Source organism: Rhamphochromis longiceps, linkage group LG20, assembly GCF_057381845.1.
Source record: "Rhamphochromis longiceps isolate RC_006_pf linkage group LG20, R_longiceps_female_GT1.1, whole genome shotgun sequence".
NCBI classification, from domain to species: Eukaryota; Metazoa; Chordata; class Actinopteri; order Cichliformes; family Cichlidae; genus Rhamphochromis; species Rhamphochromis longiceps.
The window spans coordinates 31,341,787-31,368,656 of NC_140576.1; the positions used below are offsets into that span (position 1 = coordinate 31,341,787).

Below are 26,870 nucleotides of genomic sequence, written 5' to 3' on the forward strand. Positions count from 1 at the left end.
TCCTGCAGAGAGTTCCTGAGAGAAGAAAGCTCCTGCCAGATGTGACCATCCCCCCCACCAGTTGAAGAGCCCCCCAGGCGGCTCGATGCACCGGCGGCACCCTGCTCCAGGGCCGGGCCCCCATGCACCCACCCGCCCACAACCCCGGCAACACACCAACCAGGACCCGAGCCCCCGAGGCCCGGCCCGGGCCCCCGCCCAGAGACGGAGCACCCCCAGAACCTCACGCCCATCCCGGACCCACCCAGGGGCAGCCAGGTTGCCAGGTCAGTAACCCACGTCCGTCAGCACAGACCCTCCCCTAGCCCCGCTGCACGCAGCCGCGAGGAAACAGTCACCTGAGAGCCAACAGAGCCCTCAACCGGACGTGACCGCTACCCCGGGTTGAGCCCCCCAAGGAAGATGCCTCCGGGGAACCCCCCGACGCCCTAAGCCTGTCCCTACCCCCTCACCAATCACAACAGTGAAGGCGGGACCAAACTATGACCCCCCCACCCCCACTAGGTGATGGAGCTGATAAAAGGGGCCCAGAGCAATTGATCTGATGTGGTGGCAGAGGCTGTGTCAAGACTAATGTAATCTAATAGATAATTTCTATATTGGTTAGAATTAAGATTATTTTTATTTTTCCAGTTCATGAGGACTGTTTTCTTGGCTATGCATAGGGCAGTGAAGATCATATGGGCTATATTCTTTTCTGAAGTGACATTATCTAAGCTGCCCAACAAACACACTAAGGGGGAAGTTGGAATGTTACATTTCAGACATTTTGATAAGTCTTCACATATCTCGCGCCAAAACTTTTGCACTGGTGGACAGAACCAAAGAGCGTGGATGTAATTGTCTGGTGTATTGCCTTGACAGTGTGAGCAGTTGTTGGAAGATGTAAAGCCCATCTTGAACATCCGATGACCTGTATAGTGCACTCTATGAAGTATTTTGTATTGTATTAATTGCAGACTGGGATTTTTAATTAATTTAAAAGTTTTTAAGCAAATCTGAGACCAGAAGTTTTGGTCTAGGTTGACTGATAAATCTGCTTCCCACTTTGCAGTAGGAAGGGATATTGATTCATCTAATTTAGAAAGTGTTCTGTATATTTTAGATAATAATTTGGGGGATTTAAGAGTAAGAAAATGTGCCGCATTTAGTGGTGTTTGTAATTCAACTTGACTGAGGTTAAATTTCTTTTTTACTATGGATTTAATTTGTTGATATTCTAAAAACCTTGTCTTGTTGATCCCATATTGTTCAACTAGTCTGTCAAATGGAATAAATTCTGTTCCCTCTAATATATGTTCTAAGTATTTAATTCCTTTACAACTCCATTCTGGGAAATTAATCATATTATTGTTTTGTAATATGTCAGGGTTATTCCAGATAGGTGTACGTTTGCATGGGATTAATGAAGACTCCGTTATTTTTAGAAACTCCCACCATGCTGTTAGAGAAAAGCTGATGTTGATACTTTTAAAGCATTCATGTCTTTTGATGTTTGAGCTAATAAATGGTAGGTCTGAAATCTCTAGATCCTTGCATAGTGCCTGTTCAACATCTAGCCAGGGCTCAACTAAGAAGGTATGTTTTAACCATTCTGAGATGAACTGAAGCCTGTTGGCTAAGAAGTATTGGTGAAAATTAGGCAGATCTAATCCTCCTCTATCCTTGGTTCTTTGTAGCGTTTTTAAGCTAATACGCGGGGGGACAGCTTCCTGAAATTTCTTGTGGTCATCTGAGCCCAATGTGTGTCTCACTTCTTGATGTGGAACGACAAGCAGTTTTGTTTTCAGTTAGACAGCTGCTAACTTACTTACTGGATTTTACTGGTGACCGTTACACATGACAAATGAATGCTTACGTGTAAGAACGCTTACCAAGCGCAACTACATCTACAGAGGTTTTCAATCTGGCTATTTCAGCTTAAGATTGTTCCTGCTGTATGTGCAAACAATGTGAACTTTGTCACATATTTAAATAATCTGTCATGACTCAGCCCCCCATATTTATGCATAATGTAAAATAAAATTGCTTTAAGGAGATACACCTACACCTATGTAATAAAGAACCCCAGACATAACTAGGATTCTTTATTACATAGATTTCTACACTAGGGCCAGCTAACCAGGGCCATCTTTGTCACAAGTAAAATTATGTTCAGGATTAGTAAAATATTTTTAGAGTACATGTTGTCATAAGAATTTTTTTTTTTACTTCACTTAATCGATGTATGTTCTGGCATTCTTTAAGAATTAAAACAATGTTAAATAATACTACTACTAATACTACTACTACTAATAATAATGACCCAAATGTATTTCAACAGGTAATAGTTTATAATACCATTGTAATAATGAAATAGTTAAATTTATTTCAACTATTAGTTATTTTCTGATTGTTGGATATGTACTAGAACACTGTCTGCAAAGTTAAAACACTTGATAATGTCATAGTGTGTCATTTATAAAGTCTTTGTAAATGATTAATACATACCATAAACATAAAGAGCCATAAACATTACAGGCGTGGCTAGCTATTAAGTTGAAAGTAATGCTCATAAATCTTGTTTGCAAGGAGTGTGAAGTAGGCCGGTGGGGAGGCGACTGAAGCTGCAAATCAAACACGTAAACCTGGAGAGCTGGTTTGTGTCCTTTCCTACTCACTGTTGACTCTGTTTTCACTTACTCTTTGGTTGGGTTAGCAAAGGATTGTGGTTTACGTTCAAATACCACGAGTTAACGCGTACACTAAACCAAATATCTTGTCATCTGTGACACCATACACAAAACTATGCTGTATATAATTCATAACTAATGACATATGTAACCCATTGCATAAGTAATTATTATTAAACCATAGTAATTAGTCATCATTATAATCGGTTTACCCTTATTAAAGGGGTTCGTGGTGGAAGTGATACAGCTTGATGAGAGACGATCTTTGACATGGAGGAAAGGGAGGGGAGGCGGAAACTGAGCGCGTGTGCTTTATGACTCACGAGTGCTGGAAGGAAAACTGTGACTAGTTAACTGTATTCAACAGACGCAGATTCAGACCCCTTACCAGAGCCGCACGCCGGTTAGATTACCAGACTTAAAAAAGGCAGTGGGCGTTAGTTTTCTCCACCATAAAAGCTCTCCCAGGAGGGGGGGAAACTCAGTGAATTTGTCCGGTTTTGTGACGCGCTCCTCCGCTGCGCTGCGCCCAGACAGGTAAGCTCACTCAACAGCTGCGATGAACAATGCCTGATTGATCAGCTCGAGTTTGAGAAGTGTAAAAACTTCTTCTGGAAGTGTGTGTTACTCACTCGTCGGTTTTTGCCCCGGGCTTTAGGTGGATTTGTACCAAACAAGTACATTTTCAGTTGAGGGCTCCTTAAAAAACAGTCAGATGGTTGACTGTGATAAAAAAAAAAAGACAGCTGGGCTGCGAAACGCGTTGGTAACAAAGCCGAGGAACGAGGTGTTGACCGGTTTGAGAAAACATGTGTGACAGATTCACATCAACATGTTGGAAAAGCTCTGAGCGGAAATCACCATGAGCTCGTCTGTTTTTACAGTTTGTGTTTTTCTTTCAGGTATAACCGGTGAGAACAATAACCAACCATGAATCGTAAGCTCTATCTTTTTTTTCTTTTCTTTTTGTACTATATAGCCTTTTATTGTTTTCTTCCTGTTTTGTTACAGGTGTCATCTGACAGTTTGATATATTGTTGCGTTTTGGAGAAGTAAAGTTTCAATCTACTTTTACTCGAGTAGTTCTTGTTGGCTAACATTTCAACTTAACCATCGTAGAGCTTCCACTCTGGTCGATTAACCGATCACTTCAGTGAAAGTTAGTTGGCAGCTATTATGTAAATACAAGATTGCTTTCCTTTTCCTGGTCTTATATTACACTATATTGTAAATTCTTTGTGTTCAGTTTTGACTTGTTGAATGAAACAAACCATGTGTAATGGGAATTTAAAAAGTCTTCTTTAAATGTGAAAATATTATTGAAATAACTATATAGTAAAGCTGCATTTAATAGTTTCTTTGTATTTTCTTTTTTACAAGATATAAAAATCCATATATGTCTTTTTTATGTTTTTATTACTGACCATTCTCACAAGTACTATAAACTTTTATTGATTAAAGCTGCCTATAAGTCTGTAATAACATAGAACCCAAAATGACATCTTTATTTGTCTTGCTTTAACCACAAAATTTAAATTTGCTGCAATGCAAAGCTCGGAAAGAAAAAAAAAAAGGGGCCCAAAGCGATGGCGCTTTTGCTGTTTCTGTTAAATCTGTGATTATTGCAGCTCTGAGTTTTTATATTACAGTTACTAGTAACGTGTTTCTCTTTTCCGTGCTCTGACTAATACCATTGCATCACAGCTATTCAGAAAAATAGGAGTTGGACAGGTTTGTTTCAGTCCCAGCCCTTAATAATAATCAGATTACTGTCTCAACAGTGAATATTCCCTCCTCAGCCAGCAGCTGTGGTGTTACACAAGCCACTCTCAGTAGCCTGGGAGCTGAAGATAGAGCGCTGTGACATTTTTAACATGCTTTTTTTATCTTCCAGATACAGATAGCGAGAATTTGACAACAGCCTTTACCACCACATATAAAAGCAATAAAGTGTGTAAGTACATTTGTCTTTCACTACGATTGTTTTTACTTTGCTTAGACACAACCAACAAATGTTCTGATATTGTGACCTTTAGTTATAGTTTTTCTTATTTTAATAAATAATGTTTATATTTTTTTTCTTCCCCCATTTATTTTCAGCCCCAGATGTGGCACTTGTTGAATCACTTCCCACACAAACAGAATCCACTACCATTCAGGGTATGCTCGAAAGCTTTTTGTTTTATGTTTTCCTTTACTGGTTGTCTCTTTCTGAACCCACAGCATTACAAATGACAACATTTACTCAAAGTAGAAGTATATCCTGGTGATGCACGTCTACTTAGCTCTTGTTGTGTGACTTTTTTCTTCAACGAAATACTTCAAAATCAAGAATCGAACTGTTCAGTAGTACAAATCATTTTGAAAGTGCCCTAGGTTCCTTGTCTGCTAATTTGATGCCTTCAGCGTGAAATTATTGCAGTTTGAATCCCTCCCAACCTTTAAACAACACATAAAAAAAGCTGTCCAATTCTGCTTCTTTCAAATAAAAATCCACTCTCTCAAAACCGAAGGGGAAAAAAAAATCTCCTGGGCTCTCTGTATACTTTAGAATTGGTTTTAGGATTTTACTGATCCTTTTTAACATATGTCTGTTATTGGTCCCAAAATGCATAGAAGATTTTACTCTGCATTAGCCAGTTCTGGACCTTAGGTCCTCCAATATGGCTTTACTGGCTGTTCCAAAATTGATGAAGACAATGCAGCTTAATGAACTGCTCATCAGCAAGTCTAGACACGTATATAAACACGTATGCTTTGGTAGCTTGCTGTCTGGAGCATTCAGGTGTGTGTGCAAGTGTGTGGGGAGAGCTGCCAATCTTCTCAGGAGTTGACATCCCACCAAATTCACCGTCATACTGTGCAATGATTAGAAAACCTACAGAAAACAAACCAGATTCTACAAGCTCCAGTTAGCACCCTAAAGTTAATGAAAGTACAATTAGAAAAAGACTGAACAAGTATGACTTCTTTGAAAGTTTTGCCAGGAGAAAGCCTTTTTTCTCTAAACAAACATGGCAGCAAAGCTTAGGTTTGCAAAGTTCTCAACAAACCCCATATCATTTTGAAATGGTGTCCTTCTAGATAGACAAGACCACGCTGAGTATGTTTGACCATAATGCAGAGCACCATGTTTGGTGAAAACTAAACACAGTATATCAGCACAAACACCTCATACCAGCTGTAAAGCACGGTGGTGGAGGGGGTGATGATTTGGTTTTGTTACACAGCCACAGGATCTGGGCCCATCTGTCCGACAGCTAAAGTTTGGCCAAAAATGGGCCATGCGACAGGACAATAATCCTAAGCACAGGAGCAAATCTACAAAAGAAATAGCTGAAAGAGAAAAGATTCAAGGTGTTGCAGTGGCCCAGTCAAAGTCCAGACCTCGACCCAAATGAAACGCTATGGTGGGACCCTAAGAGACCCCCAACACTGAACTGAAGCAACACTGTGCCAAAAGTGAGATAATGACAGTGAAATAAAAAATAATTGCTTATTGTTGCCAAAGTTTGTTCCACAAACCGATGAATCACGCATGCCATATAATTAGTTCTTCCACATACTGCTTCTGCATTTTGGCTCAGTTTATGCTAAATGCTGACACGGTGTAACATGTCATGTGTTGTTCTTCACAGGTTGTTTTTAAAGATCTTGTAAGGACTACATAGTGTTTCATGTACTGATTCGTAAAACCTTAGAAATGAAAGCAGATGTAACTTATTACATACTTGCTTATTTTTATTTTTATTTTTTGATGGTGCTTTAGGGGTCTCTTGACTTCTTAGATCACTTCTGAAAATACATTTTTGTAGACTTTGTGTGGCAGCTTTTTATAACACTTCTTTAAGCATTTGTTTATCCTTTTTTTCAAGTTTTGTGTATTTCTGTTGTACTTTTATTCCTTTAGTAGCATTAATTTGTTGAATTGTATTTATTTTGGTATTTACTATTGTACATTTGATTTTCAGAGTATTTGGTAAACTCTTTTTAAATGTTCTATTTTCTTTCCCTCAGTGTTAACAACAGTTGCTCCCACAAGTTCAGACTCTGCAGTTATTGCAGGTAACTGTTTGCACTTTATCTTGAGATTTATTTCTTCTTCTTCTTCTTTTTTTTGCTGCAGTTCAAAGTGTCTTCTAAACCTGCCTTTCCCCCCCACAGTTGTTGTTATTCTCATTCTGCTGACACTAGCTGCTTTGAGCTTTGTGCTCTGCCGGTATCTGTACCACAACAGAGGGGACTACAGGACGACAGGGGAGCTGGCTCCAGGAGAGGACCCTGATGAAGAGGACAATAACAAGCCTGCACCCGAAAAGAAGGAATACTTTATATGAACCTGGTGGAAGACTTATAGCGAGTTAGTTGAGCTTAAGAAAATGATCTGTGGAAGTGTGATAAGAAGGAAAACTATTTCCTTGCGTGTGTGTTTTGAGGGAAACCCGTTACTGGCAGCACACTGTGCAGAGAAAAAAAACACCTTGTTGAAGATATTTTTCTTTAAAAATGCAAGTGAAACCAAAGAAAAGAGTACCACTGTGAGGGTGAATGTTGATTGGCTGAAGGAGGTGAAAGCTGAAGTTGTGCACAGGTTAGCAGAGCTAAGCACAACATAGTTACATGATCAGTAAATGCAAAACAGTCAAATCAAAGGAGCGCCTTGAATGTAATATTTATCATCCACATTTAAATTTCTCTTTATTTGCCATTTCAGTTAGTTACCGTACTTTTCTCAAACTATGTTTAAGATGATTTCTGGTGCTATTATGGGCTGTTACTTTCATATTCATTTGCTTTTAAGAAATACTTTTTTATGCAATTCTTTTATTATAAGCTGGTCAAAGAAAGTGGTTATCTTTCAATAGAACAGGACAGCTACACAATATTTCTTGTTCTTGGTTGTGTTTTGTATACCTGAAATGGTTGCTGGTTACTTCCTTATTTATGATAAATGTGGAAGTCAATTAAACTTGTTTTTGGACGAGTTTTATTACCGTGTGACAGTGTGTGAATGTTTTAATGCATTGCTGCCCCCAGTCTGACATTGCAGACAATGCACTAGCACACTGCACATTAGACTGAATAGGTACACTTGGCTACATCCAATGTAATGTAAAACCTGCTCAAACCAATATGTTGTTATGCTGTTTAGTCAGGAAAGAAATTCCTTAATTTACAAGCCATCTATGTCCACTGTGAGCGACCATCTTTGAACAGAGAGGGTGGTTTACGACACTGTCTGCCACCTGTAATCCAGTTTTAACATCCCTTCCCAGACGCCTTAACGCCCACTCACATCCTGGGCCTTTTGACCTCAGGAAATCACATGATAGGGTGGGGCTAGGTTTCACAGCGGGTTCACCCGAAACCTTACCTTGGCTGATTGTGACCTACACCCGTTTTCACATCTTGCATCGTTTGATTAGGAAGAGGATCAACAGGGCTCCATGTCCCTGTTGGGGGAACACTCCCATTGGGCTTAAATCTGGGACTCGCCACCATTTGACCCTAGAATTGAAGAAGCTTCTTGGATGAGAGGTGAAACGTTTTCAAGCAACTTAAAGAAGTCCAGACACTTTTCTTCCTAAGCTTCTTAGCCGACGATGACCTGGATGACTTTAGAACCTTCACAGACGTATTTCTTAATTTACAATAACCAGAATCGCAATATTTTCCATTCTTATAGGACAGTACAGAAATAATTGGCCTGATGTTGTAATGCATCATAAATGTGTAAGAACAATGAACTGAAAGCAGTGGATTTGCTTCATTTTGGTTTGGGAGTTTAAGTATTCTGGGATCTTGTTAGTGTGTAATGTAAAATGGAGCATGAGATGGACAGGTGGATCAGTGCAGCATCAGCAGTAATGCAGGTAGTACGCCATACCATTATGGTGAGGACAGCTGAGCCTATGGCCATTAGCTCTGGGTATCAAAAGAAGGAATGAGGTTGTGGACACATGGCTGAATCAAATATCCTATGCAGGGTGCCTGGTCCTGGACATAAGATCAGAAGCTCAGACATCCAAACTTATACTAGAGGAGCGAGTTGATCGCAACACCTAATTGGATGCTTCCTGGGCACCTTGCTTTGGAGGATTTCCTGGTACGTCCAGCTGGTAGGAGACCCATAATACACTAGAGAGAAAATACATCTCACCTGATCTGGGAATGTGTTAGGATCTCTGAAGATGAAGTGAAAAATGTTGCGGGGAGAAGAACATCTGGAATACTCTGGTTAGCCTGCTTCGATTCAGAAAATGGAGTGACTGATGCACAAAAGGAAGACTTCGCTATGTTTCAAATTTCCAAAATAACCTTTATTCTAAACTTACATTTTAAATTTTAAGTTTAGTATAAAAAAGTTAAGTGCACCTAAGTTCTTTTTTCAAAGTATTCCATCTTTGACATGTCTCAGCAAACTGTAGTGACACTCATCTCCTTTAGTAATCTTAAAAGATAGAATGTGTACCAAAGTCCATCACATCACTTTAGTACATACATCTATTTTAGAAAATATTGTAAAGAGAATCCCTGAACTATAAATGTCCATAATCCTTCAACAAAGAGTGCTCCTTTTGCTGGCTGTGGTTGGCATAGCATCTACTGGTCAGCTGTAAATTACAGTACTTCATATTGCTGGGACAAAGCCACTGTTATGCTGCTTTACAAACAATCAGAGCATAGATGGGAAAAAAAGATAACGTTTGTACAGTTTCTAAGTTTTGATAGCTGTGGCCTCCTTTTCCAATGAAGCTGTATGAAATGACAGCATGAGCGGGTAAATAAATGGACATGGAGATGACTGTCACATCTGGTGCTGCAGCTTTATGTATGAGCTGCGGAGGAGAGGTTTATTAGAAGAGTGATGCAGGTTTCCAGACAGATGATTCTTCTGACTTAAATAACACTTGAAAACACTAAATGTTGGTTGACAAGAAAACAGGTTTTGTTTTCTGGCGGCCACAGCTGTTAAAACTTGATATGCTATGTCGGATACCCAGTGACACATTGACGCTTGACACAAATGAACAAGTCTACAAATATTAGCTGATGGTATCCATACAGGCAACTTGCCTATGTTTAGCAGTCTTCTTTCAGTTTGCCAGATTATGTAAGATGTAACGACCCTAAGGAAACGAGTTTAAACAGCATTAAATTTTTTTCTTTTTAAAAATCCTGGAAATTAAACATTATGCCGACAGTCATTTAGCCTCTTTGCAAAAGGTTTGCATACACGTGCAGGCAACTGAACAATGTGACATGTCAAAAGTTTCAAAATTGTTTAGACTGGATGAATTTTAAAATGTGAAAAGTGCTAAAAAACAAAAACCCACCCACACAAAAAAAATAAAATAAAAATCCCCAAAACATCACAGCTTTCTTAAAAGCATGAAAACTGATTTAAAAAAAAAAAAAAAAAAAGCCCCTTGTCTGCAACTCCTCCGTTTTGCTTAGCAGTGCATTTCAGATAAAAAGTATTTTAATCTAACTTGTACATAGCAAAGGTGCAAAAGTATGCAGCAACTCAAAGATGCAGTTTACCCACATTAACTAACAATTGCAGTCACATCAGACCAAAGGTTCCAATGGCCAACAGTGTCACAAATTCTTGTCCAAGGAAAAGTTTGCTTTTAAATTGTGACATTTCAAATATGACGTCATAACCAAACATAAGTGCATTGTAGACCAGATCTTTGGTACAACCAGCTCATTGGTTATACTAACAAATTTATTAGCCTAACTACTTGCGTAAGTCACTTAAATGTGGAAAAGTAAAGAAACACTGAAATATAAGTCTCAGTAACTTTGCTGAAAATGTTACCTAGAAATGAACGCTATCACAAAAGGTGACATTTTTCTGTGGAGAATAAATACTTGATGATCTAAGATATACTGCGTGAAAAGGAAATAATGAAAAGTAGTTTAAATCTGTACAATAAAACATTTAGTGTATAAACTCTGGGTATCCGACTGTGAAATAGAAACAGGAGACAAAAAAGCTAAAATGTTACACCAACCACCCCTTCCCATCCATCTTTCTATTTGGATTTACTTTAATTTTTCTTTCCTTTAAGTTTACTGAAGTTAATTTGCTTAAATTTAGGGCTATCCCCAGTGCTCTTTGGCACTTGACTATGTTCATCTACAAGTTGCCCAACAAGGTACAGTAAACCACTTTCATATTGCAGTAAATCTTTTGATTTTTTTATTCTTTTTGCTTTAATTTCTTTAATTTACATGTGATTTAAATAGAACAATCTCTCAGAAAGTTCACTGTGCAACAAATTTTCCGTGGTATTTTGGATACTGTGCAAAAGACAAGACATTTCTAGCTAAAAGCATCCAGGATGCTGACTTTTTTTTTCTTCCTTTTTTTTTTTTTTTTTAAATAGTTGAGATGTAATTTCTCATAATCATACTGGTACTTACATGGAACTACTAGACACCTATTAATTGAACTACACTAAAAGTTTCAAAAAAAGACAAGTGGATGTTTTTTTTTCTTTTTTACTGCAACTTTGTAACTGCGTTTCACTTTCACCATAAAGCAGCTAAACTATATTTATGCGGGTCTGATATTTCAATATTTCATTAAAGTATTTTTACAGGAGTACAAGAACATCTCAGTGTAATTTGCGACCATTCAATCAAAGGAGAGAAGATCTTGTTGACAAATAAAGATGCCTGAAAGAGGTCAGATCTGGAATGACCAAAAAGGTTAGACCCAATGAAGAACTATGGAATGGATTCTGTAACATTACAATTTTCACTTGTCCTCTTCAGGCAATGGAGTTTATCATTTCATCTCTAGGTCAGAAGTGGAGTACTGTACCTTTCACAAGGGCTCTAAAATATTACATTCCGTTAGGTGATATCAGTATTGTGGCATGGCCAAGCAGCCTGAAGAGGGAGGCATATGGGATGGGGAAGAACTGGGGCATCATCTGGGATGGGGACATGGTTTAGGCATGAAGGAGCTGCTGTTACCAGATGGTATAACCTCCACTGGATCCACCCAGGAAGAAGTTATTCTTGCGCTGTGTCATTACAACATTGGCACCTTGCATGGCAGCCAGCTGAGCGGCATTAGGGGGGTGTCCAGGAGGTGGGGGCTAGAAAAGGAAAGAAACAAGCACAAACACAGTTAAAGAGTTCCTCATTTTAAAGTGCATCTCATCTAAGGTGGATATGACTTCTTGGGATGGACACTCACTGGGATGGAAACACTGCTGCCGGCTGTGAAGCGAGCACCAGCATCATAGCCGCTCTCCACCATCACAGTTGAACCATGCGGGTAGACTGCTCCCATTGGATAATAAGCCATGGGGACATTCTGGCCCACTGGCCCAACTGGCATATGTGGCTGCATGGGCATATACACCTGAGCACCAGGATAGGGAGAGGACATCTGAGGCACCTGACCAGGCACCTGAGGTGGAAGCACATATCTGGGCTGGTATATCTGGAGACACAGAGAACAAAACAGATTTTTCTTTTGTTTATAAATGTAAGTGCGAGTTTTAACTCTGCTCATCATTTGACTTAAATACGGATTGGTTACCTCAGAATATGCAGGTGGTGTGTCTGTGTAAGGAGGTGCCTGAGGAGACATTTGCATAGCAGGAGGGTATACAGGTGCAGTGCTCTGCTGAGGGTACACAGCCTGCTGTGGATATGAACCTGCAATAAAAGATTTTACATTAAAGGAAATAATTAAGAAAGAACAAAACTCTTAGGGACCAAACATTCCTCTGTCGTGCCTAGTGGTATTAATACATTTTCTACTGTAATAAAAATGTCATTTTGTTTAAATGTGGACAATAGAGGAATGCAACACATTCAATTTTGCTTATGGGGTCAATGTCCATTGTCCAGTGAACTTGAAGATGGCTCCTGAGAGCCTATTAGTAAGATGTAAACTTCCCCAAATATATTTTTTTCCCCAATAGTTACATATTCATAATCACAGAAAACCACAAAAAACAAAACAAACCCCCAACAAACTGTTTCTTCGGGAGCAGATTATAACAACTCACAGTACACAGGAGAAAAATGAATATATAAAAAAATAAGATTCAGGGTTTCTTGGCTACACAAGTTATGTTAAGTAAAATTTGTTTTATTATTACTATTATAAGAAAAGAAAAAAAATAACGCCATTTAAAAAAAAAGGGGGGGGGGGACACTACAAGTGATCAATTAGTAAATCAATAGGGAATTAATTAATTCTGATATGCAAAATAATATTTAAAAGTAAGAACTGCACTTCTCCAGTTTTAACTTAACAAGTGTGACTGGTGGATATTTTTTTTCATACTTACTGCTCTTCTTAAACCGAAACTGTAACTAAGGCAATAATAGGCAAATTAAAAATACTTTATGTATGTCTGTTGTGAAACTCTAGGCCAATACAAACGCAGACACGGAAAATAAAAACCTGTCTGACTGGAATTTATTCATTTATTTTGCTTTTATCGTTGTTGTTATTTTTGTAACTTTTCCGGACAAAGAAAAAAAGAAAGAAATCCTCCTATCCCCCGATGTCGATATCGTTCTCCTCTTAAATTACACAATTACATATTATTTCCTCGATACAGATGGCCGATACATCTTTTTAGTCAACTACAATCATAACCATCAAAAAGCTAAAGAGTTAAAATGTACAGATACGAACGAAACTGGGGACAAAAGAAATGTGTTTAAATAAAATAGTCAAATAATATATGAGGATATAATACGTAAATTGTCAACAAAAGAAAACAAATATTACTAAAATGAGCCTCACGATTATATTTATATGATGGGTCCTACAAAAGAGAAGGAAAGAGTCACGTCAGCTGTGCCTTTAAAATGTGCCTGTCTACAGAGATATTAGCTACCTAGAAAACATGTGACCTGCCCACTAATGGTATACGAATATAGAGAGACAGTAAATGTAAGATTTCACTGTAAACAGCTTCACTACTAACAATATAGCCGCCTTGGTTCAGAGTAGGAGCCACACTGTTACCCAGGAAGCGTCGGGTTATTGTTATGTACGTGGCTAAACGTGAAGTCCGCTTCGGATAGCCATAACGGCAGCTCTTCGTCTCTAGTTAATCACGTCAGCGTCGTATAGCGAACAGCTGACTAATTACCTAAACGAGGTCTGGAGAAATACCTTTGTTGTTCATTGTCGTGTTATAATTCAGAAGCTGAAGAATATCAGGTTAAACGGAGCTCTGCGTATCTTCTCACGGCCTTAGTTCAGGTCACGGCTTCACACAATCGTCCACTTCCTTGTTTTTCAGCTTCTTGTTGTTGTGGAAGTGGTGACGTCACCCGTTCTCTATCTATCTGCGGTTGCACGCACGGTTTTACGTGCACGCCCGCGCCCCCTACTGGTAAAAATGGAGCAGAGGTTAGCCGCCAGCTGGAAGGAAAAATGATTGTCTTGGTTTTAAGGCAGAGGGCGTCAAATTTACTTTTAATAACGCCCACACTGATAAAGTTGGGCTCACATCAAGGGTCATGCATACCTAGTTGCTTCTTTTTCTTTTTCATCTTCGGGATACTCGATGTACGAGCTGGACACCACCTTATCTGCCCCCATCTCACCATGTCCCTGCCATCCTCCTCTGTTACACCAACCCTCTGAATGTCCTGCTTCACTACATCTATGACTCTCCGCTGTGGTCTTCCTCTTTTCCTCCTGCTTGGCAGCTTACAAACCACCCACTCCACCCTACCTGCACTCTTTTCTTCACCTCTGCACTGCACTGCATTGTTTTGGATAGTTGACTCAAGGTAGTTAAACACATGAACCATTTTTCCTGATACATCCCTGATGTAATCCTACCCTGACCTTGAACCCATCAGTCACTCTTGCCATACAATCAATCCTACCATAAAATTATCCTGGATAATGCTGGTGCATGTCCCATACAGTAATATCAAACACAATTCGGTCCGCATGAAGGCCTCAAAAAAATCAGCAGAATTTCATGCTATTTACCTCCTTTTTATATCGTTTAATCAATCACAACAATAATAAAAATAAATCTAATCTTTGGGAAGTTCACATGTACCACATGTAAACTGCCTTCTAATAAGAAAATATATGGACATAGACATTTATGCAGGTTAATCTACATTTATTGCTGGGCACAATTTGCAAAGGGCCCTGGACCTTGGGTTTGACATATGTACTTTAGGGCCAGTAAAATATAACAGAAATATACAATATTATAACACCATCATTGCTATTTTCTTGTGTGTCCTTAATATACTCTTGCACGTCCTATACAGCATCCTCATATACAATTTGGTCCAGATAAAGACATCAACAAATCAACAAAAATTAATAAATCAATTATGTTAAGGTCATTTCAGCTATTCATGTTCATAAACATGAACATTATTCATGTTCATGTTTATGAACATGAATAGCTCATAAACATGAAACACTCTACACAAGCTGTCTTGTGTAGAGTGTTTACTAAAACTTGCTTACTAATTAACTCTTATCAGTTATATCCTGTTTTACTTTTATATTTAGTTGTCTTTTAGGTATTATTTTAAGTTTTATTTCCTCCCCTGTCTAGTGATCTTGATTATCTGCACCCTTAGCTTGTTTTCCCCAGGTGTCTCCACTCTGTCCCGATTAGCCTTCTGAGTATGTGTGTATGTATACAATTAATCTCAGTCAGTAAAACTCCCGAAAATCATTGGGATGGCAAACCAAGCCGATAAAAAATATAAATTTTCGGCATTTGTTTATCCTGATGGGTTACCTAAAAATTTACATTATTAAAATGGTTAGTTTTGTGTGAGTCAACTAATTTATTCATCAACTAAATGATGACCTTTGATCTCAGAACTACACATTCATTCCTTATGTATCACATTCAGAATTAACACGGGATTATTCAAAATAGCACGACTGTCTACACCATGATCAAAGGTTATATATTATCTTCCAATTTAAAAAATATGCTATGACAATCATCAGTCAGAAATGTTTTAATCCAGTGAGAAACACATATAAAGCAACCACAAAAAACATATCTACGTCATTTTAAGAAGAGAGCCCACAAGTCTCCATAATTATTTCTGCTATATTAAATAATTTAATTCTCGTTCACATAAACGCAAAAACGATGCGAATATCGTGATATTACAGACAAACAGCGGTGTTGGGAAATTGAAACGTATCGGCACAGTGTTTCATGAAAGCGTCTCCATTGCTCGTCTTTGTGTGCGCTACTTCCCCTTTAAGAGAACCATGGCACCTCTGAAGTCGAGGCAGACATTTTTCAATGCAAGATTTTTTTCTTGCATAAATTATGTTCATGACGTAGTGCAAAAGGCCAATTTTGTAGCAATTTTGTCCGACTTTACAGCTCAAATAGGATTCTGTGAGACACCTCAAGGATTTTTGATTATCTGAACTGTTGCAGAAAGGGCATCGTCATTAAATATTAAGAGACAGGAGATCCTAACATTGCAAGCCTCCTTATCAATGCAAATACCTCTTTTGTGTGCAGTCACAGCGCCTGTCTGGGAGCTGAGATGAATTTTTAATTATGTGTGACTGAAACAAACTGTGACAAGGACCTTTTTAAGAGCCGGGGATTACAGAAAATAAGCTGCATATACGCGGTAAGTTGAATATAATAACCGGACCGTATTCTGGCTTGCGCTTCGCGCATAGCAGCGAAATGGCGAGAGGAAATGAGTTTTGGTTAATATGCAATGTTCGTAATTAGCATAATTTATATATTTATGATAAAGAGAGGGAAATACATAATATTCGGTCTCTTGGCACGGATCGAGATGATTTCCGTCGCCTGTGCTCCGTGCTTGCTGCTTGTCCTCAAAAGTGGCCGACGCGGCGAGACTTTTATTGGCCAGGATGGGGGTGGGGAGCCCATCAACACCCGCTGAAGTTTTTGACAGATCCTCATATCTAACGGGGCATTGCAGCAGGAAACGCACCGTCTCGAGTCTTTTTGTGATCCGTGGTGGACGGGTAACCACTTAACGTCCACGACCAGCGTGTTTGATCACGTTTTCTGCTGCTTAAGTGCAAAACAGTATGGCCTGTTTACAGGCCCCTTTCAAATAGTCTACTCGTGCAATGACTATAATAGCAATGAATTGAAAAGAAAGAAAAAACCCTGTCCTCTGCATTTGGTTCTGTTTAAGCTGGGTTTGTCATTAAAGTGCAGACACTGTGGGCTTATCCGGGAAACTTGATACATATTTTAATTTCTAAAATGGTTCTACATTTTTTAAATCACTTTTTTTTTCTTCTTTTTTGTTAACCCAGAATGCCAGGAAGACAGTGATTGTGGTGGTGCAGCAAGCCATGAACTCCCAGGATCTGCCTGCCAAAGATGCCCCACTTACTGTCAATGAGCAGGTAACACTCATGTGTTTGTTAGGGAGAAGTGGACCCCCCCCCCCTTCCCAACCTACTCTTGCAGTGAGCTTAACTAAACATAACTTTGCCTTCGACTTGTTTGCTGCTGTTTGCTCCTGTCACCCTCCATGCGCCATCGTGCCACTTCATAATGGAATGATTAACAGTCACACAGCAGACCACTGAGATCCCGATGCACTTTTGTGTTTTATAGACTAATAATACCTATGCTTGTGTTGGAAACAGTCTTTGAATTGCCATGCTTAATAATTAATTGTGGTTTTTCTCTCTCTAGTAACATTGTGTCTAGACATAGTCAGCAAACAAAAGCAATGCTCTTCACAGAAGCACAAAGGCAACCTTTAAGAAAGCATTGCTTGAACTGCTTGTTGGCTGATGCTCTTATCATTGTTTATGTGTACTCATGCTCTTTTCATTTATGTCTCTTTTTTTTTTGTTTTTTTGTTTGGTTCATTTTGTCCTAACATGTGCTCGGCTTCTCTGTTCTCCTTAGCCATTCACTGTCTGACTGCAGAAGTCTTTTTTCAGCCATTTAAATCCTGCACTTTGAAATTCCCTGCCAAAGACAACCAGGTATGCATCCTCCTCTCTCTTCCTGCATTGTCTCTCTGCACCTTGTCCTCCAGCCCAGGTTGTCTTGCTGCCCCTCCACTAGGTCTGTCATTATTGCATACCATGAGTCATCAGCTAAGTTCTTCCAGAGGGAATTGACAAGGTGGAGAAATACTGAATTTACAGAATTTTTGTTTTACACCCCTCTGGTGCTAGGTCAGATGAGAATTATCTCCTGTTGTTTCATAAAATAATTGCACATAACTATTTTATTACATTTTTAATACAAACTCAAAGAAAAGCAGAGGCCTTCTTTGCATTTGAGTCCTCTTAGATTAAAATCCTGATCGCTGTGCAGGTCATTGTGATGTCTGGCCATGAAACCATTCGAGTGCTAGAAGTAGAAGTCGATGCGTCTTCAGCCTCTTCAGCAGCTGATGGGAAGAGCGAATGCAAAACTGATGAGGGCGTGGCTGAAGCTGGAGAGCAACCTGATGCCAGCAGCACCCAGGACAGCCCCACAGTGCCCCAGAGCACAGGGGGTGGTGTAGGTAAATCATTGTCATCCTTGATAATGCTGGATAGCAGAGAACTCACTTCTCATATATCCAGACTTGTAGTGAATTCCTAATAACATCTGTGTGATTTAAAAAAAAAATCAACAACTTAAAATGTAATTAATAACCAACTCTGGCTGTGCTCCTGCAGTGCTGGGTGAGCAGCAGGTGGTGTCTGTGGAGCCTCCAGCTCCTACGGTCCAAACTCTGACCCCTGCTGTTCCCATCAGCGTGTCTCTGCCCCAGCACCAGGCCGCCATGCCCATCACTGTGCAAGGCTGTCCACAGGTCTGACTTTTTGAGATGCACACACACTGCACCTCATATTCATATTTAACCATCTGAGAAACAAAGTAGTTTTGCTGTCTGATTTTAAAGGTCGGTAGAAAGAGCTCAGAGTGGGTGGGAAAGCCATTTGGATTTTTCTCATTTTACATATTATTCTTGTAGAAAACGAATGCACCAGAGAGCCAAGTGTCAGTATTATTACATTAAAAAAAATCATTGTAGGTGATTTAGTGAGGTTGTATACCGATGCCATTGTGCACTGTGAAAGTAAAAAGGATGAGCAGTTTAATCCAAGTTGCTGAACACATAGCCTGAGGCTATTAGCACAACATTTTCAGCAATTTCAGCAGTCAAAAGTAAAACCCCTAACATGCTTTTTAAAAAAAAAAAGCTTAATAGTGGAGTTTTCAGTCCACACACAGTAACCGAAGTATGACTATTTAGTTTCACTGTGTAAAAACACAACATTAAAAATAATAAGGAGACAAAATAGTCCACTGAAAGCACATTGAATACCTCGCAGGCATAAATGTTGATGGAATTTTTTTCACTAGGTGCTGACCCAGGAAAGTCTGGCCACTCTGATGACTGGTATGATGGCACAGACGGGGTCACTGGGTCAGCCGCTGCTCATTCCTCTCAGCATGCCAGGTGCCATCGGTGGCCAGGGCGGTTTGGCTGTTCTCACTCTTCCTACCACCAATGTAGCTACTCTCCCTGGTTTCACAGCGGCTAACCCAGCTGGAAGTCTCCTCAAACTGCCATTTGCTGGCTTTCAAGGTAAAACAACGTGAATGCCTGCTTTTATTTGACCTCCTATATCTTCAATATGTCTGCATTCGTGTTGACAAGATTACAATTAAAAAATTCAACAACAAATGCAGACATCATTATCTTCACCAGCTTTTTTTATTGAATCTTATGACCTTTTGTACATTTGATTGTGATATGAGAATAATAGTGCTTGCTTAAAGGGAATTGTTGAGTTTCAGCTCAATGAAATATGCTCTGTAATGACCTATACTGTGATTTCAGCCTCTTTGAATGAAATAAAACGAAATTACTAAGTTAATATATCTGATGAAGTAAACTGTCTAAACGGCATAAACATCTATGTCCTCCTATTATACTTGTAAATGTGTAATTGATGTTTCAGGTCAGATTTTCCATCAGCTATTATAAATTGGTGTGGTAAACACTAAACAATTAACCCAAGTAGTGTCATTGTGAAGTATCAAGCTGAAAGTTTTCTTTTCCTCAAGCTTAGCTTTTTTTTTAAAGTAGTCATCACAAATACAGATAAGATGCAAACCAGTGGAAACTGCATGCTCATTGGTTAACTACTTGTCAGTGATACAGTTAAGCATACTTTGCTCTATCCTCCTTTTTGACTCTATTTTGGAACGTCATCTATAAAATGATAATCTTGCTGTGTTCAGACAGACTTGTATCTGGTGATAAACTTATCAGGAAAGTCTAAATCAAGGCCATAGATCATGACAGGGCTGTTTTCCCATAAAATCCTATGCAACTACACTAATTTTTGCAAGCACAGTCGCCCTCTGTTGACCACTAGAAAGACTGCAGATTTAAAGGCAATTTTGCATTGGCTTGACTTTCCATTACTAGCTGCTACATCGGACTGTACTAAGTACACAGAGCTGCTAGTATAGCTGTAGACTTGACAACATACTGTATATGTAAAAAAGTACTGCACTACCTGCCATGGATGCTCCAAGTGCACAGTTTCTATGCTGATGTTAATGTCAGAGGAAGTTTGGAGTTCTTCAGTTACTGAGTCAGCAAAGAGCTGGCTGCCTTTATTGACTATTTGCTTCAGCACACTGTAACTTTACCTTGTCTACAACTTTGTGCTGAGCTGCTGTGGTTGTCAATCTTTGCAGTTATACCCCTTGCACATAATCATGGAATATAGGTGGGCAGAAATTCCACAAACTTACTTGTTATACTGTTGGTAATCTATCTATCTATCTATCTATCTATCTATCTATCTATCTATCTATCTATCTATCTATCTATCTATCTATCTATCTATCTATCTATCTATCTATCTATCTATCTATCTATCTATCTATCTATCTATCTATCTATCTATCTATCTATCTATCTATCTATCTATCTATCTATCTATCTAAACTTCATTGCAGAACATTAGAATGTTGCATAATATCTTTCTCAGCTGCAACTGTCCTGAACTCAGTCCAGCCTCAGCTGCAAGCCAATGCACAGGCGGTGTTCCAGTCTCAGTCAGCACCCATTCAGCAGGTGCAAGCAGCCATGCAGCAGGTGACACCTCAGGCACCGCAGGTAACCGGTGCACAGATTACTGTTGCTCAGGTGGGAACAGCCCAGACGACCACTGCCACCAACACCATCTCTCCGTCCAACTTGTCAGTGGCAGCACTTCAGACTGCAGGACTCTCCATTAACCCCGCTATTGTAAGAAATCTCTTCCTCTGTTCATACCATTCTTCATTTGTCATCTTTCAAATACACAATGAACATGTTATGATCTTTGTGCCTAGATCAATGCTGCTTCCTTGGGAGCGCAACCACAGTTCCTCAGTTCCCTTACATCCACTCCCATCATTAACAGTGCCATGTCCAGCATGGCTGGAATCACCAGTCAGATCATCACAAATGCCCAGGGCCAGGTGAGTGCCATAAAATACTGCTGCTGTAATAATATTATGTCAGTGAGCTTAGATTTGAGTAATGACCTTGTCCTGTTCTCATCCTGTTACCCGCCTTTCTTCTCTCTACTTGATTGTTTCAGCTAACAGGAAAATGCCTTTAATAAAATGAAAGCAATCCTGGCAGCAACACCATTGTCCTTGCAGTAGGAGCTAGACAAAACGCAGACTAGAGCACATATTGGACGCCATTAAAAAGAGAAATGAGACAAATAAGGGATTGGAAGACAGTGTTGTTTACTTACTTAATGTGGCTCACACTTTTGCAAAACTTTTAAAATGATGCATAGTGAACTATAATCATTCCAAAGACAATTATATTGTTTTCATGCATGTCTGTTATGGAAAAATTGCATCCAGCCTCCAGTTTACATTAGTTCACAGTGCTATTTCAAGGCAGTAGAGCATCAGACAATTTCAACTGAAACTGCTTGACCTCTAAATAGTTTCATTACTCACTCCCACCATTATTGCAGCCTTTTGGACTTGTGTAGTGTTTAATATTGAAAAATACAAGGCTTCTGTGACAGAACCTCTAATAGGATGTACTTATTCCCCAGTAGCAAAAACACGAGCATATCAGGATACTGAATGTCCTAAAAGCGGATTTAAGTGAAAATCAGCTGAGAAGTTTATATTTAAATGTTTGTTTGGATTTCATTTTTAACAATGTTTTTAGGTCATAGGGACACTCCCACTTTTAGTGAATCCAGCCTCTCTGGCTGGAGGAGCTGCAACTCCCACGCTTCCGCTCCAGGGTCTCCAGGTCCAGACTGTGGCCCCACAGCTGCTTTTTAACACACAGGGACAAATCATTGCCACTGTAGGGAATGGTCCTGCTGCAGTCGCAACTTCTGCAGCAGTTCTGCCTAAAACCACAGCTCCTCCAACACTTACCAAACCTTGCACACAGGTAGGAAATAACAAAAAGTACTGCTTGAGGTTATGACAAATTAAAATATTGTTGAACATTTAAATATTGGGGATTTGTTTTTGTAAAATTGGATTATAACACATTGAATCTAACAATTATTTTTATTAAAAATCCTCCCAGGCTTCAGTAACAACTGTCACCCAGTCACCGGTTGTCATTGCCCCACAGCCAACTGTACTAAAGACCGCCACCACACTCTCCCCCTCAGTTCCCATCACCTGTGGAGACACAGCAAAAGTGGGCCAGCTTGTCAGCAGTATGTACACCTGCTTCTCCTTCCCAGCCACTGATCTGTTTTAAGTAAGTAGATATTTTTAACCAGATTCTTCTGAATTGTAGAACCCCAGCAGGCAGTCAGCACAGAGGAGGGCATTAATCTGGAGGAAATTCGAGAGTTTGCCAAGAATTTCAAGATCCGTCGGCTGTCCTTGGGGCTTACTCAGACACAAGTAGGGCAGGCTCTCACTGCAACTGAAGGTCCAGCTTACAGCCAGTCTGCCATTTGCAGGTATTACCCTCCTGTTTTTGTTGCTCTCCACGCAGATGCTTTTTTTCTTCTACTTTTTTGTAATTCTTGTGATTGTAATTCATCTGCAGCCTTCATTTTATGCAGCTCACTCATCTGTCTTTTATGTAAGAGAAATGAAAATGTAACTACAAGGGAAAAGCAAAGACGCTTAGTAAAATTAGTCCTGATATTCTAACTACATACAAGCAGTTTTCTTTTAATATATATGCTCACACTTTATTGTTTAGAAAGTTGCAAGTATATCTGTCAACGCGCTTTTCAACAGTCATTAAATAAGAAAAACAATAGTAATAATAATTTGGTATTATAATTATTGTTATATAAATAAGGAAAACTAATTATATTAATGGAGAGTCCTGCAGTCTGATATATCTATTATATTCTGATATAATAGAACAGGACATTACAACGTTACAACTCACACTCATTTTTCTTGGTTTTCTTTTTACACCCGTATTGTCTGTTTGCACATGTTTATATTAATTTATGGACCTCTCTTCCATTTTACTAACAAAATATAAAAAAATGAGGGTAGATTTAACACTACTGTACATATAGTCAACCAAGGTTATCAAGAACCTAGTAAATTTGTCTGGTTGCAGTCTGCAATAAATAGCCAGCTTCGCTAAGAGGTACACAGTATATTATGCATTACATTTATTCAGTTCTCAGCGTCAGTTACAACTCTTTCTTCTGCCATGTTTGAGTAATGGCTTTTCGGCTTGCAGTCGGCATAATCCTAAACATAAATTTGTCTCCAGGGCTTTTAAGTCTTTTGTTAATTTGTCCTCAAATATATTACCTCTGGATTTTACCCCTGTAGAGTACTGTAAAAATACTTTATTTCACCTTATATCACTGCTGAATCAATGACAGGGATCATTCACACACCAACATTAACCGCTCCAATGTGACATGAATAAAAACAAACCTACAAACACCCTGCAAATCTTAAAGCCATTATTACAGGTAACTGAATTATACCTGTCCATTTGCTTCGGCACAGGTCTGTTTGTGCATAAATTGGACTTATGCACAGCTCATTAAGCATGCATCCAGGTTTACCGTGGAGCTGCGTAACATACCACGTATTCCCATTACTGATGTGATGATCACAGTAATTAATTTGTGTATTGGATAAAAATTAACATTCTCAATAACAGCAGATGGGTTGCAGGGGGTTGATATAATACATAATTAATGATGATGGCTCCATTTATTTTCATTTGAAACCAGCCAAATGTCTTTGAAATGTTACTGTATCATATCATCAGGCTTACATATATATCCCACTGAGAAATAATGGCAATGCATGTTAGGGCCTCTAATTTGGAGATACTAATTAGTTTGGGCATGTGCAGTTTAGTGGTTTGTTTGTGCATGCACATTCAGATAATGTCTGAGCCATTTCTTGCATCCCTAATCCCTCTGAAAAAGTTCAGATTGAACTTTCTTTTCTTTTGCAGGTTTGAAAAGCTGGATATCACCCCTAAAAGCGCTCAGAAACTAAAGCCTGTGTTGGAAAAGTGGCTGGCTGAAGCCGAGCATTGGAACCAGAAAGGCCAGCAAAATCTGATGGAGTTTGTCGGTGGGGAACCTTCCAAAAAACGCAAGAGGCGTACTAGTTTCACACCTCAGGCAATAGAAGTACTCAATTCCTACTTTGAGAAGAATGCTCTGCCAACAGGACAGGAGATTACAGAGATTGCAAGAGAGCTAAACTATGACCGAGAGGTTGTGCGTGTATGGTTCTGCAACCGGAGACAGACACTGAAAAACACAAGCAAGATCAACGTTTTCCAGGTTCAGTAGTGACCTCATTCTGGGAGATTTTCTAACCGATCTTTTATCCTTTTGGGAATTTGAACATGTAATTCAGCAGCACAGAAGTGAATTGTGTTGTAAATATGACTGAAAGATTAGCAACTTTTTGAGAAAATTAAGAAATTACAAAGATCTTTTGAAAGAGTGCTAAAACTGAAGTATAATTGTGTTCTACTTGTTTACACTACTTTTGTGTGGTGCATACTAAGTCAAACTGCATGGTCCTCTTACCTTATACAGTGATATTAACATGTTATATTTAAAACAGTTCATGAACTTTTATACAAGTGGTTTTATAGGCTATCCCTCTGACTTATGTTAAGTGGTTATGTATTAAGTCACATTGAGTTTAGTTACATGTATGTCACGCTGCGACAATGGCTTGATGTTTGAATACGAATATGCTTGGGTCAGAATGGATAATGTGAAATTTCTAGCTGCATTAATTTATATCCAGAAAGTATTTGTCCTGCATGAGCAGCTCTGCGAACATAAATGCAATGTTGACTGACTGACATAGGACTCTGCAGAGTAGTGGTTTACACATTTTGCCTAACAGGAGAAAGATCCGGAGTCCTCACAAGGAGGACACACAGATCTCTTTGGGGTTGCATCGGGAGGGCATCCAGCATGAAAAATCCAAATCAAACACGTGGAGCTACTTGCTTAGGTGACCTCCTGTGAGTAAAGGAGAGGCTGAAAGTAGCTTCTTTTTCTATAAGACTTTACAGACTATATTAACATTAATTTCATCAGATTTATTAGGTCCAATAAGCCCTAAAAGTTACAGACTCCTGATTGTGTTTTGGGACAATCATAACTTTGATATATTTAGTTGCTCATCATAAAGGTGAGCTTAAAATCTGTGCTCATCCTGTCTTTAATGGATGTAAGTTTTTTTTTTCTTTTTTCTTTTTTGCACCTGTGTGAAGTGTGTGACGCTGCTCCATGTCCATGGGTAACAAGTTAAGTTATCAAACTAGTATTATAGCAGTCATCTATGGTGCCACAAGTGTAAACATCTTTTTTTTCGTGACGCTTTGTTTGTTTGTGACTAACTGATTGTGCAAATGCTCATAACATTTCTATGTGAATTCACGATCGTCTGACCTATTTTTAAACTTTTTTTTCTTTACTCTTTTTTTCATTCGGCTTTTAGGTGCTCATATTACTCTGAGTGTCTTTTGCTTTCTCTTTGCTCATTGCTTTGACTGTTACATTTTTCATCTTGAGTTTGATTAAGTATATTTGGAAAATGGGAGCTTAATTGGTCTATTATGAAGTCGATTTAAAGCGGTGTCATGCCGTTTGAAACATTAGTAGCATTTTTGGGCACTCTTAATAAGCCTAATGTCAATCAAATTGATTAAGTAAATTTAAAAAAAAAAGTGTGTAATTAACTGTTCAGTGAAGGAAAGCAGTTTGTGGTTTGGTGCTTTATGATATTCAGCCTAAGCGCTTTGTGAACACTTTGCACATGCAGTATAAAGCTACTTTCTGATTGGAAGAAAACAAAGAAAAACAGTTGGCGCCTTCTGTACCGATGTTTCAAGGATTCTTTGCACTTTAGTGACAGTGAAGGGTTATGAATGGTTAATCTACCGTCAAGGTTTCAGTTTTGATTTTGAAAGAATTCTCTTTGCTTTTTAATGTGCTTGAACAGTAGGAAGCTTTGCAAAATGTAGCAGTACTTGCAACAGTGCAGCCATCAACCTGACAAGCAACATCTATTATTAAGATTCTCTTCCTTTTTATGCAGATAAAATGTCAAATACTGCAAAGTATAAAGGCTATTATTATTCTGTTATGAGTTTGTGAAACGAATAATACATTTTATGTTCCAGCTAATATTTACCTTTTGAATGACGGTATGAAGGCCTTTGTTGCGGTGGACATGTACCTAACCATAAAGTAATAAATATTACAAAGGTTTTGTTTTCCTTGGTGATCAAAAAGGGAAGGCAATATATCATATTGATTAATATAAGTTGTCCAATAAGATAAATTAGATTAATAATATGAAAGTTATATTAATTTGATTCAACAACAAACATAAAGCTTTGTGTTTTTGGAGGATAAGGGAAAAAGAAAATTGGAAGCTGTTGTGTTTTTTTTTTTATATATATAATTTTTTTTGTCAAATAAATAAACCCATCTTTATTACTTACTGATTGTTGTCTGCTGATATACATGACTCAAAAAAGGAGAAAAAGAGTGCCTTTATTAATATACATTGTGGGCCAGTCATCTTCCAAGAATTGCCCACACACTCTGGTCACAGAAGGCTGAGCATTGTCCTGTACCCGAAGGAGCCCGGGGCCCACTCCACCAGCAAAAGGTCTGACAGTGGGCCTGAGGATTTCATCCTGATA

At 38.9% G+C, this 26,870-nt stretch overlaps 3 protein-coding genes across 5 annotated transcripts; 2 read left to right on the top strand and 1 right to left on the bottom strand.

Annotated features, from left to right (window-relative positions):
• Positions 1-2,971: 2,971 nt before the first annotated feature.
• Positions 2,972-7,653, top strand: LOC146645657 (uncharacterized). Its single transcript, XM_085394787.1, has 6 exons — positions 2,972-3,209; positions 3,575-3,609; positions 4,567-4,626; positions 4,773-4,832; positions 6,690-6,737; positions 6,837-7,653. The coding sequence occupies exons 2-6, from the start codon at positions 3,603-3,605 to the stop codon at positions 7,007-7,009; spliced, it is 348 nt and encodes a 115-aa protein (XP_085250913.1). The 5' UTR covers positions 2,972-3,209; positions 3,575-3,602; the 3' UTR covers positions 7,010-7,653.
• A 1,358-nt stretch (positions 7,654-9,011) lies between these two features.
• On the bottom strand, positions 9,012-13,987 carry dazap2 (DAZ associated protein 2). The gene is made up of 4 exons (XM_085394496.1): positions 13,837-13,987; positions 12,238-12,356; positions 11,890-12,138; positions 9,012-11,788 (listed from the first exon to the last, which is right to left on the bottom strand). Exons 1-4 carry the CDS (start codon positions 13,847-13,849, stop codon positions 11,660-11,662), a joined length of 510 nt encoding a protein of 169 aa, XP_085250622.1. The 5' UTR covers positions 13,850-13,987; the 3' UTR covers positions 9,012-11,659.
• A 1,791-nt stretch (positions 13,988-15,778) lies between these two features.
• pou6f1 (POU class 6 homeobox 1) lies at positions 15,779-26,647 on the top strand. 3 transcript variants are annotated; one of them, XM_085394441.1, is made up of 12 exons: positions 16,360-16,686; positions 16,987-17,079; positions 17,629-17,673; positions 18,011-18,203; positions 18,361-18,497; positions 19,052-19,277; positions 20,698-20,957; positions 21,044-21,172; positions 21,891-22,124; positions 22,266-22,401; positions 22,485-22,653; positions 24,141-26,647. In XM_085394441.1, exons 1-12 carry the CDS (start codon positions 16,570-16,572, stop codon positions 24,484-24,486), a joined length of 2,085 nt encoding a protein of 694 aa, XP_085250567.1. In that variant the 5' UTR covers positions 16,360-16,569; the 3' UTR covers positions 24,487-26,647. The 3 variants fall into 3 exon arrangements, with proteins under 3 accessions (XP_085250565.1, XP_085250567.1, XP_085250566.1); XM_085394439.1 differs by lacking the exons at positions 16,360-16,686; positions 17,629-17,673 and adding an exon at positions 15,779-16,316; XM_085394440.1 differs by lacking the exon at positions 16,360-16,686 and having other exon boundaries at positions 17,025-17,079; positions 17,594-17,673.
• The last annotated feature ends 223 nt before the right edge of the window (positions 26,648-26,870 follow it).